Consider the following 13,353-nt stretch of genomic DNA (forward strand, 5'->3'; position numbering starts at 1 on the left):
AAGGATGTCAGATTTTAGTAGTAGATTACAGAATTTTTCAGATTACTGAATTGCTGGTCTCTAGTAAAAATTCATAATGTTTTCCATTTAATGGTGCATACCAATCAGCCCTATAAACTGCGGTATTTGTTAAGCTCTTATCACAAGGCAAGGACTGTTCTAAGTGCTGGGGTAGGTACAAGATCATCAGGTCTAACAGTTTCTTAGCAAACACTCAATTTATTTGTGAAAATAATGGAAATAATGGACCATATCATATGGTCAGTAGACCATATCAATTCATCGATTATTTACTGAGCACTTACTGTGTGCAGAGCACTATACTAAGCACTTGGGAGAGTACAATATAACAGAGTTGTTAGATATGTTCCCTGCCCACAACAAGCTCACAGTCTATTATTGTTATTATTATTATTATTATGGTATTATGGTATTATTATGGGAGGGGATGGGATGGTATTATTATGGTATCCGCTGCTGCCCGGATCGTCTTTGTCCAGAAACACTCTGGGCATGTTACTCCCCTCCTCAAAAATCTCCAGTGGCTACTAATCAACCTGCGCATCAGGCAGAAACTCCTCACCCTGGGCTTCAAGGCTGTCCATCCCCTCGCCCCCTCCTACCTCACTTCCCTTCTCTCCTTCTCCAGCCCAGCCCACACCCTCCGCTCCTCTGCCGCTAACCTCCTCACCGTGCCTTGTTCTCACCTGTCCCGCCATCGACCCCCAGCCCACGTCATCCCCCTGGCCTGGAATGCCCTCCCTCCGCATATCCTCCAAGCTAGCTCTCTTCCTCCCTTCAAGGCCCTACTGAGGGATCACCTCCTCCAGGAGGCCTTCCCAGACTGAGCCCCCCCATCTCCTCCCCCTCTCCATTCCCCCCGCCTTACCTCCTTCCCCTCCCCACAGCACCTGTATATATGTATATATGTTTGTACGTATTTATTACTCTATTTACTTATTTATATTACTTGTACATGTTTATTCTATTTATTTTATTTTGTTAATATGTCTTGTTTTGTTCTCTGTCTCCCCGTTCTAGACTGTGAGCCCACTGTTGGGTAGGGACCGTCTCTGTATGTTGCCAACTTGTACTTCCCAAGCACTTAGTACAGTGCTCTGCACACAGTAAGTGCTCAATAAATACGATTGAATGAATGAATGAATTTGTTAAAGTGCTTACTGTGGGTCCAGCACTGTTCTACAACCTGGGGTAAATAATAATTAATAATAATAATGGTATTTGTTAAGCACTATGTGCCAAGCACTGTTCTAAGCACTGAGGTAGATGCAAGGCGATCAGCTTGTCCCATGTGGGGTTCACAGTCTCAGTCCCCATTTTATAGACGAGGTAACTGAGGCACAGGGAAGTTAAGTGGCTTGCCCAAGGTCACACAGTAGGCAAGTGGCAGAGTCAGGATTAGAACCACGACCTCTGACTCCCGAGCCCACGCTCTGGCCACTGGGCCATGCTGCTTCTCTACAAGTCAGTCTGGTTCGACACAGTGCTTTGTCCCTCATGGGACTCACAGTTTAGAGGGAAAGACCGATATCAAACTTCAAAGAAATGTTCAACTGTCATCATTCTCCTGGAATATGACAATAAAATAGCTGGATGAAAAGCTGGGCCACTTTCAATACACTAAACAAATACCATAATAATAATAATAGTAATTATTATTATTATCTGAGATGATAATTAATACTCTATTTTATTTGTACATGTTTATTCTATTTATTTTATTTTGTTAATATGTTTTGTTTTGTTCTCTGTCTCCCCGTTCTAGACTGTGAGCCCACTGTTGGGTAGGGACCGTCTAATAATTATTATTATTATTATTATCTGAGATGAGGTCAATCTAGCACTTAGCATCTAGGGGGTACTAAGAATAATGTGTCATTCAGCAATTGGTCTATTGCCACCTTCATCCCTTGACCTCACACAAATAAGTTATTCTCTCTGGACCTTAGTTTCCTCATCTGAAAAACTGGAGAAAAGCAAAACTATTTTAATTTAGAGGTGTTGGACCATTATTCGCATGTGGTAATATTTCTGGATTCTCAGACAATACTCAGGGAGGCAAAAGGGAAAAAGTGAAAGGATATAAAACTCCTCCTCTCAACTTTCCCAACGCCCCTGTCCAAGAAGCTATCAACCTGAGTTTCACCTTCTACTCCTAAATCCTAACCTTCACATTCTAGCTATCCCCAAATCCCAATGTTCTTCTCTCCCAAAAATCCTTCATGAAACCACCTGTTTCCATCCAGTCTACAATTCATTACCTCCACCGCTTTCCATCCAGTCGACAATTCATTATCTCCAGTCTATAACACGCTTTCCAGCTCAGGTCTTTTTAAAACATTGTTCTGTACATGTCTCTCCATTCCTCAAAAATCCCCAACACTTCCCCTTTTCTCTCCACATAAACCAGAAAGTGCCTTAGTTGGTTTAAAGCTCTCCCTTTCTTAAATATCTGCTTTCTTCCCCACTACTCCCCAAACCATCACACAGCCTCTTTTTGAGCTATCCTCACTTTGCCTTGCCCTCAATCAATCAATCAATCGTATTTATTGAGCGCTTACTGTGTGCAGAGCACTGTACTAAGCGCTTGGGAAGTACAAGTTGGCAATATATAGAGACGGTCCCTACCCAACAGTGGGTTCACAGTCTAGAAGGGGGAGACAGAGAACAAAACCAAACATATTAACAAAATAAAATAAATAGAAATGGAGAGAGAAAAACAGAGAGGGGGCAGAGAAACAGAGAGACAGAGAAAGAGAGGAAGAAATAGAGAAATGGAGAGAGAGAGAGAGAAACAGAGAGGGGGCAGAGAAACAGACAGAGACAGAGAGAGGAAGAAATAGAGAAATGGAGAGAGGGCAGAGAAGCAGAGACAAACAGGCAGAGACAGAAAGAGAAACAGAGACAAACAGAGAGAGGCAGAGACAGAGAGAGAGTTAATACAAGTTAATAATCTTCCTCCTCTCACCCCTTCCGCATGCCTTTCCCTCTGCTGTTACCTTGCTCCTCCCTTCAAATCTGCCAGACTCTCGGTTTTTAAAGCTCTCTTGGAATCCCACCTGCTCCAAAAGGTATTTTCCGATTAAATTCTACAACCACAGGTCATGTCATCCCAATAGCCCTTATGCCACAGACCCAAACACAGCACTTCTTTATTGCAGGGCTATTCCTTGAAAAATGTCACTTACGAGAATATTTGTACTACAGCACCCAGCTCTTCGGACACAGTGCACCTACTCACTAGCTACGCGTCGTAACCAGACAGGCTCAAATTGCCGGCTGAACGTTCCCTAATTTCCTACCGATGCTTTAGGCAGAATGTTTGGTGACAATGTAATGGAGGGTATTCTTCTCACTGATTTACTCAGATAGTCATCTTTCCATACTCGGACTTTACCCGAGTGCTTTACTGTACATGATTTATGCCCGTCCCATTAAGTTGTAAGTTTTTAGTGGGCAGGGACCATGCATTTTACTTCTCCTGAACACTTCCAAGTTAAACTTAATATAGTGCTCTCTACACAGAGAAAACACTCTGTTAATATTATGACGATGGTACGATGAACTGACACAGAAAGAGAGATTTGATATATATTTCTCTCACTACAGCCCCCTTAGAACCAACAAATATCACTGTGAAACACCTAGAGTAAAGATAGGGTGAATCTAAGAAAGCAATAATCTGGAAACAGTAAGACAACTCTGAGAGGAACGACTTGCCCATTCTGTAGAAAGTGTCAGTGATACTAATAATATTAATAATAATAATAATAATGGTATTTGTTGAGCATTTACCATGTGCCAGGCACTGTACTAAGGCTGGAGTAGATAATCAATCAATCAATCGTATTTATTGAGCGCTTACTATGTGCAGAGCACTGTACTAAGCGCTTGGGAAGTACAAATTGGCAACACATAGAGACAGTCCCTACCCAACAGTGGGCTCACAGTCTAAAAGGGGGAGGCAGAGAACAAAGCCAAACGTACCAAAAAAATAAAATAAATAGGATAGAAATGTACAAGTTAAATAAATAAATAAATAAATAGAGTAATAAATATGTACAACCATATATACATATATACAGGTGCTGTGGGGAAGGGAAGGAGGTAAGATGGGGGGATGGAGAGGGGGACGAGGGGGAGAGGAAGGAAGGGGCTCAGTCTGGGAAGGCCTCCTAATACAAATTAATTGGGTTGGACACCGTCCCTCGTCCCACATACAGCTCACAGTCTTAACCCCCATTTTACAGATGAGGTAACAGGCACAGAGAAGTTTGCCCGAGGTCACAGAGCAGACATGTGGAGAGCCAGGATTAGAACCCAGGTCCTTCTGACTTCCAGGGCTACGTTCTATCTACTAGGCCACTCAGTGTGGACAACTATATCCCACACAGAAGCTCATTTTATTGAGCGCTTACTGTGTGCAGAGCACCGTATTAAGCACTTGGGAGAGTACAATATAATAATCTAACAGACACATTCCCTGCCCACCACGAGCTTACAGTCTAGGATCTGATGGAGATCCAAGTCCTTGAAAGACAAAATAAGGAGATTCTTTTAAGCATAGCAATGTTACTTGGAAATGACTGGGTACCGGGCGAAACCACAGTGAAACCGATCATGCAGCTAAACGCAGATCAGTAAATGTACTCATTCAAAATAAGGCTTATTTAGCCTCTGGATATAAGAACAGGTCACTTCAAAATATAATCTGAACTATATGAATAACAACATTCTTAGCTCGTTTCTCTATCCATCAGTAGTAGGGAAAAGAAAGCAAGATGGCAAATCTGGCTCCAGCTAAGACTCCAATGTTTCAAAATAGAGTAAACTGATTGGCTTAAAACCATCTATAAAAGAAGAAGACGTCTCTTTTTTCTAACTATGATTTCATGGTCGGTACATTTCACCTTTGTGGAAATTCACTGAAAAAAAAGGCCTTCTTTTTACAAAAAAGTACTGTTCGCTCTTCCAGAAAATGTGAAGTCTATAAAATTAAAGAGAACATAACCTTTAAAACATAAGGAAATATTTTTCTCATTATTTAGCTAACCAGTGGAGTTCCTTACACTATTTTCTCTGAAATGTCACTGGGACAGGCACGAGATGATACTCATTTCATATTAATGTATGTCTCCCCGTCTAGACCTTAAACTCGTTATAGGAATATGTCTTTTAATTCTGTTGTACTGTACTCCCTAAGCATTTAGTACAGCGCTCTGCACGTAGTAAGCGCTCAATGAATATGATTGATTGATACTTGGCTTTTGACAGTAACCCTGTACGCTGCAAACTACACAAGGGACCACCCACTCCTCCCAGTCCTGAAATCAGAACTAGCAACTTACTTTTAATTTTTTTTAATGACAAATGTCTGCATGTTACCTTTTTTTGAAACTCTGGAGAAATGAACAAAGGACCATGAAAAAGCAGAAATGGGGAGAAAGGAACATTTAAAGGGTTGTCTGATTAGTTTTTTCCCCTCACTGTTTTAAGACTAAGCAATGGATAGGCAGCAGGAAGGCCCATGTTTTTTTGCCACCCTCATTACTTTCGATCACTAACAGCATTTCACTCCTCAGGTTGGAAAGAGCTGCCACGTAAAGGAGTAAGCATGACCAAATCAAATAAGGTGAGCCTTTCATGGAATTGTCCTCTTTTTAATCTTGGGCACTGGTGCTTCAAAGAGTATTTCGGGACGTGGAATTTCTATCCTCTTCTAAGTGCGAGGACAGAAGCAGAAAAGTGTTTTCTTGCAAATCATCAACAAATGGTGAAACCTCAACAAGTCAATTTTGCCAACAATACCCCAAAATGGACAAACCATGGAATAAAGTAGAGCTCAGCTACAGAAAGGGTTCAAACATTGATGTAAGCCAAATCTTAATTACTTAACTTTTGACAATTGGGCGTGCTGATGCTAAACTCTTTTTTGTCTGTATCAAAATTAATAACTTCATTTATTGTCCTGCTCACTTCCTTGGGTGAAGTGCCTTTACACCTGAACTGAGAAAATACTCTTTTTTCGCTTGGTATCAGGATGGAAATAAAGCCTCGTTGACAATGTGATGAATTGAATCTGGTCAAGTTGCCAAAATGGGAAACAAATATGGTCTGTATTCACCTAAAACAGGTCTTATTTCCTTCTTTATTCCTTAGAAATGAAAATAATCTACCGGGCTTCAGATGCCAATTTAATCCTCATTTGCTCTCTACACTCAGGGAAAGTGACCAGTTACCACATTTTTGTAAGAGTATACTGTTTTGTAGGACTTTAAAATTTATCTAGTAAAATCTGATAGAGACGTATATACCTATTCTGTTACTCTGCTTCTCATATTCCCCATTCCAACCTTCAAAGCCACCTGGAATAATGATGGCTTCCTGTCTCTCTCCATAGGTTTCTCTAAGACCTTGACCTTTGAAAATGATCAAGAGGCTACACAAAGGCGAACTGGAGGAATAGTCAGTGTCGAGATCGCAGAGCAGCAGGAGGTGGCAAAGCTCAGAATGAGCATTAGGCTGAAGAATTTAAAAGCATCATTACAGTTATAGGGCACAAGGGTGGTGGCGGCATCAGGCTGACAGGACACCCCTTTTACGGCTGTCCCAAACCATTTCCCTAAATAACTCTCTGCATACCTTACTAAGCAAATACTGACTTCTTCATGCTCCGTGACAAGAAAGGCCTGTTAAATAAGTGTGTACTTTTTTTTCTTGCAGGAGTATAATAATCACCAATACTCAGAGGTGAGCAAAGAAAATTTCTTTTGTTAATGGCAGATTTGGGAACAGATAGCAAATGGAACAATCAAGTGGAACGAATCTCGCCATACTGTAGAAGGCATTTCTGACATGCTGCCTTTTAATATTATTTGACACTGTAAATACTACCAAAACCTTCTAGGAAATCAGCATACCCTCACTCAGTACACCAATCTACTCCCTAAAACAAAAACTTAAAAGGTAACAAAACTCAAGTAGTTTTATTCTATGGCATCTCGCGGTAAACCTTGAGAGGAAAAACACCCAACAACTCACCAGGAGATTCTTTTCCCAGGTCTGGGGCCTGAGCCGAATCCACTGAAGAAACCACACTGACTGAATTCGTAGGTATGCTTGTGTTGGCTGTGGAAGGTGAAACAGATGACTTTTTTGTTGCCACGATGACGCTTCTATTAAAAAATATATACGGACAGAAAAGAGGAGATTTTTTTAAAAAAATAAGCTTCCATTTTCTTTCATGAAAAATAATTTACTTAGTTAATCAAATGTCCTTTGTTCAGTGTTCTTTTCCTGCATTTTGTGGACTCCTAGCATTGAATACCATTGCTTCCGGGGGTTCCCATTCACAGGTGCACTGTTTCAATATTTCACAAAGTGCTTCGGTGGGATCATAAACTTTAGAGACGAGGCTATGCAAATTCCTAGAAAATCAAAATATTAAGAGGGGCTTTCAAGGATAAGATTTCTAGGGATTAGTGATATCCTCTATGATACTATTTCTGGTGGAGCCAGGGACGGGCCAAAATGCTAAAACCACAGTTTCAAGAGATCTAGAGCTGGCTTCATCATCATCATCATCATCAATCGTATTTATTGAGCGCTTACTATGTGCAGAGCACTGTACTAAGCGCTTGGGAAGTACAAATTGGCAACATATAGAGACAGTCCCTACCCAACAGTGGGCTCACAGTCTAAAAGGGGGAGACAGACCTTGCTCCAGAATACCTTGACCCCACATGATATACAACATGAGGAAACACCCAGTAATGTTTGCTATCTTACCCGACCCCAAAATACAACCACCCCAGGGATATGAAATAGTTTGGGATATTGTTCTAACACAATTATCCTACACAAAAACTCAGCCTCCCTGATGTTTCTGCCAAGCACAAGCAAATCCCTCCCAGACACCTCCCTACCAGGGCCGAGATTAAGCAAACAACAATGAGTGGATTTTAGAAGAAGCTCTGCCCATAGTTCATGTCATATTTACGACATATTTATATTTCATATAAACTGTTTATAACAGTTTACGCTATTACTCACCAAGTAAAATCTACATTCACATTTTGCCCCACAGCCCAATGTGGTGGTAAAGCAGTTCCATTCAGTATTAAAGACAACAGCATCAAGAGTACAAAAAAGATCTGTACACATTTTCGACTGGAATGGTTGTGATTAAGCCAACAACAGTGAGTGGATTTTAGAAGCAGCTCTGCCCAGAGTTTATGCCATATTTTGAAGGTGTCAAAGAGATGCCCTGAGCAGAGAACCAACAATCTGCTGCACTGAAAACTTAAATTAGAAATGAATGATGCGGATGCAACGAGTGAACAGCATCTCTTTCAAGGGAATCACTGCCCAAAGAGGACCTTGTCAAAATTTAAGAATCCAGTGCATCATGGCAATGTACCAGAAGAGATGAAGTAGTTATAATCAGTAGTGAGAAGCAGCGTGGCTCAGTGGCTCAGTGGCAAGAGCCCGGGCTTTGGAGTCAGAGGTCATGGGTTCGAATCCCGGCTCCGCCACCCGGCTGCTGTGTGACCTTGGGCAAGTCACTTAACTTCTCTGTGCCTCAGTTCCCTCATCTGTAAAATGGGGATCAAGACTGTGAGCCCCACGTGGGACAACTTGATCACCTTGTATCCCCCCCAGCGCTTAGAACAGTGCTCTGCACATAGTAAGCGCTTAACAAATGCCATCATAATAATAATCCCTCCCCACTACTTGAGAATTACAGATCAATGTTTTTAAGAGAGCTGATGAATTTACAAAAATGATTTTTAACCCTAGGAAGAAAGGAATTCCAAAGTCTTGGATATGTTCAGAATGAGTAAGCCTGCTACAATCCACCAATAAATCAATCGTATTCACTGAGCGCTTACTGTGTGCAGAGCACTGTACTAAGCTCTTGGGAAGTCCAAGTTGGCAACATATAGAGACGGTCCCTACCCAACAGTGGGCTCACAGTCGAGAAGGCAAGGTATTTTACGAAAACAAGCAGGTTGTCGTTCAACCTACCTTGGACGATTTTTCACTGAAGTTGACAAACAACTACCATTTGATGTGCTGACGATCACACCACCACATCAAGCTTCTACTTACGCAGCCTGCTACAAAGACTCTCAGACTCGTACTACACCTCACTGCATTGGTGGGGGGGTTGAAAGGTTCCCCTCTCCTGCATGGCTTAGCGGGTCCACTTTGGCACCACCGCTGCTTGCGCGGACACTCGTGGTGGGAGCGTTGGGAAGTGGGAGGAGGACAAGGGTACACGGCTCCTAGCCGATGGAGAGGAGCCAGGCGAAATAAAGGGCTTAGTCTGGGTCGGTCTCTTGGGAGAGATCGATCGATCAATCAATCATATTTATTGAGTGCTTACTGTGTGCAGAGCACTGTACTAAGCGCTTGGGAAGTACAAGTTGGCATCATATAGAGACGGTCCCTACCCAACAGTGGGCTCACAGTCTAGAAGGGGGAGACAGAGAACAAAACAAAACATATTAACAAAATAAAATAAATAGAATAGATATGTACAAGTAAAATAAATAGAGTAATAAATACGTACAAACATGTATACATATATACAGGTGCTGTGGGGAAGGGAAGGAGGTAAGGCGGGGGGATGAAGAGGTGGAGGAGGGGGAGAGGAAGGAGGGGGCTCAGTGTGGGAAGGCCTCCTGGAGGAGGTGAGCTCTCAGTAGGGCCTTGAAGGGAGGAAGAGAGCTAGCTTGGAGGATATGCGGAGGGAGGGCATTCCAGGCCAGGGGGATGACGTTGGGCTGGGGGTCGACGGCGGGACAGGCGAGAACGAGGCACTGTGAGGAGATTAAAAATAAAAATAAATAAAATAAATTTTGACATTTGTTAAGCGCTTACTATGTGCAGAGCACTGTTCTAAGCGCTGGGGGGGATACAAGGTGATCAGGTTGTCCTATGTGGGGCTCACAGTCTTAATCCCCATTTTACAGATGAGGTAACTGCGGCTCAGAGAAGTTAAGTGACTTGCCCAAGGTCACACAGCAGACATGTGGCGGAGCCGGGATTCGAACCCATGACCTCTGACTCCAAAGCCCCGGCTCCTTCCACTGAGCCATGCTGCTTCTCATTAGATTAGCGGCGGAGGAGCAGAGGGTGCAGGCTGGGCTGGAGAAGGAGAGAAGGGAGGTGAGGTAGGAGGGGGCGAGGTGATGGACAGCCTTGAAGCCCAGGGTGAGGTGTTTCTGCCTGATGCGTAGGTTGATTGGTAGCCACTGGAGATTTTTGAGGAGGGGAGTAACATGCCCAGAGCGTTTCTGGACAAAGACAATCCAGGCAGCGGCGTGAAGTATGGATTGAAGTGGGGAGAGACAAGAGGATGGGAGATCGGAGAGGAGGCTGATACAGTAGTCCAGACGATGTGATTTTTAGGAGGGTCTTGAAGGTAGGGAGAGTGGAAGACTGTCAGGTATGAAGGGAGAGGGACTTCCAGGCTCAAGGGGAGATGTGGGCAAGGGCTACTACTACTACTAATAATAATAATGGTATTTGTTAAGTGCTTACTATGTGCGAAGCACTGTTCTAAGCGCTGGGGGGATATAAGGTGATCAGGTTGTCCCACGTGGGACTCACAGTCTTAATCCCCATTTTTTACAGATGAGGTAACTGAGGCACAAAGAAGTTAAGTGGCTTGCCCAAGGTCACACAGCTGACAAGTGGCGGAGCTGGAATTCAAACCCATGACCTCTGACTTCCAAGCCTGGGCTCTTTCCACTGAGCCATGCCGCTTGTCTACACTACTACACTAGCATCATCTTTGGATGTAGCGGCTATTCCTCACAGCATGTATTTTTACACATTTTACGGCTTAGGCTACTGCAATCTCTCTTGCAGACAAGACATTCTTTTCTACAAGAAGCAATTACTTTAAGAGATAGGCCTAACTTTAATCATCCACCGCAAACCGGACTTCATTAAAATGAAGGTGAAGAGTGGAACGCTGTTATTCACCAAGTAAAATTTACATTTCTATTTTGCCCCACAGCCCAACAGTGTGGTAAAGCAGTTCCATTCAGTATTAAAGACAACGGCATCAAGAGTACAAAAAAGATCTGTACAAATTTTCACATGGAAGCTGTCGACAAGAAAATCTTGTAAAATTTAAATGTCAACAGAACGCATCTGTAAACATCTCGCAATTTCAAATGTGTACCTAATCTAGCTATCGGAACAGATAGGAACCCCAAAAGACTGTGCAAACCTGATAGTTTAAGTTTTATCCGGTGCGACAGATTAGCTAGATGGGAAATGTCACATTACGAACGAATAGTCATCTTCCATGTTATCCTGATATATGTATTTAGGATGTTCCGATGCAACACGATTATAATAGAAATATCTAAAGGACCATGTTAAGCGTAAGACAAAGGCATTTTTAACTGCACGTTAGCTCCATAAACATGCAAAACTCCAACTAATGAGGTAAAGAGTACAGCTGATATATATATATATATATATATAAATGCACTCCCACTGCAGCGCTTATTTTTAATTACCTGGTGCTAACCATAAGCCAAAAATCTTTAGCGTTCAATTTATTTAATCATCTTTTGTTGACAGTACAGTAACTGCAAGCTCAAAGTATTCCCATAATAGCTCTGAAGTATTTAGTTTCTGAATAAAGTTAGATACTTGATTCCGGTAAATGCATCCGAAGTGGAAAAGATTTTCTTCTCCAAATACTTTTAAAATGCTTCCATAAGAAAACCTCCTCGAAGCCTGATATATTCTATTTTTTATTTCAGCGGATGTCACACAGGACCAGACACTGTTGCCAATTAAATCCAACTCCCTTGTGTTAAGAGTTGCTTTTCAATATTCTTGGGCTTAGCTGGCGTCACATCATTATAAGGGTGACTGCCAATGTTAACTATACACTAAAAAATAAAAGCAACAGCCACCTGAGCCCCCAAGAGCCAAAACACCATGCTTTAACTCTTGTTTGCATGGAAACAAGGAAACTTTAGGATGCATCTCTAATTTATATTGGAAATCTAAAGCATATAAATTATGTGTGTGCAGGATCCGTTACAAAGTTAGCTGGTAAGTTACAAAGAGAATTTAGTACAGTACATTCAAATAACGACAGACGAGAGGCTCCATTATTTCAAATATCTGGTTCTGGGGCAAGTAACACGAGTGTTACTGAATGTATATGTGTTTTCTGACGATGATGGAGAAGGCTGTATATTTTATTATAGGATGTTAGCTAAAAAAAAAGCGGGGCGGACGTGGGGAGAAAAGGTTAACAGAAAAAAAAATCAATCAATCAATCAATCGTATTTATTGAGCGCTTACTGTGTGCAGAGCACTGTACTAAGCGCTTGGGAAGTACAAGTTGGCAACATATAGAGACAGTCCCTACCCAACGGTGGGCTCACAGTCTAGAAGAAATGAAAGAATGGATGAAAGAATGAAAAAATGAAAGAATATGATTAACCGATGATTTAAAAAAATGTGCAGAAATCAATTATATTTCCTAAGCATTTACTACGTGCAGCGCACTGTACTGAGCTCTTGGGAAGTACAAGTTGGCAACATATAGAGACAGTCCCTACCCAGCGGTGGGCTCACAGTCTAGAAGAAATGAAAGAATGAATGAAAGAATGAAAAAATGAAAGAATATGATTAACCGATGATTTTTAAAAAGGGGTAGAAATCAATGATATTTCCTAAGCATTTACTACGTGCAGCGCACTGTACTGAGCTCTTGGGAAGTACAAGTTGGCAACATATAGAGACAGTCCCTACCCAACGGTGGGCTCACAGTCTAGAAGAAATGAAAGAATGAATGAAAGAATGAAAAAATGAAAGAATATGATTAACCGATGATTTAAAAAAATGTGAAGAAATCAATTATATTTCCTAAGCATTTACTACGTGCAGCGCACTGTACTGAGCTCTTGGGAAGTACAAGTTGGCAACATATAGAGACAGTCCCTACCCAACGGTGGGCTCACAGTCTAGAAGAAATGAAAGAATGAATGAAAGAATGAAAAAATGAAAGAATATGATTAACCGATGATTTAAAAAAATGTGAAGAAATCAATTATATTTCCTAAGCATTTACTACGTGCAGCGCACTGTACTGAGCTCTTGGGAAGTACAAGTTGGCAACATATAGAGACAGTCCCTACCCAACAGTGGGCTCACAGTCTAGAAGAAATGAAAGAATGAAAGAATGAAAGAATATGATTAACCGATGATTTTAAAAGATGTGTAGAAATCAATGATATTTCCTAAGCATTTACTACGTGCAGCGCACCGTACTGAGCTCTTGAGGGAGTA

At 41.8% G+C, this 13,353-nt stretch overlaps 1 protein-coding gene across 1 annotated transcript in view; it reads right to left on the bottom strand.

Moving 5' to 3' along the window:
* LRBA (LPS responsive beige-like anchor protein) overlaps nt 1-13,353 on the bottom strand; it is a 634,690-nt gene that overhangs the window by 476,556 nt on the left and 144,781 nt on the right. Inside the window, exon 31 of the mRNA XM_038755081.1 lies at nt 7,063-7,196. Coding sequence (XP_038611009.1) covers nt 7,063-7,196 — 134 coding nt within the window. The remainder of the gene's footprint in view (nt 1-7,062; nt 7,197-13,353) is intronic.

The sequence above is a fragment of the Tachyglossus aculeatus genome, chromosome 12 (genome assembly GCF_015852505.1).
Source record: "Tachyglossus aculeatus isolate mTacAcu1 chromosome 12, mTacAcu1.pri, whole genome shotgun sequence".
NCBI lineage: Eukaryota > Metazoa > Chordata > Mammalia > Monotremata > Tachyglossidae > Tachyglossus > Tachyglossus aculeatus.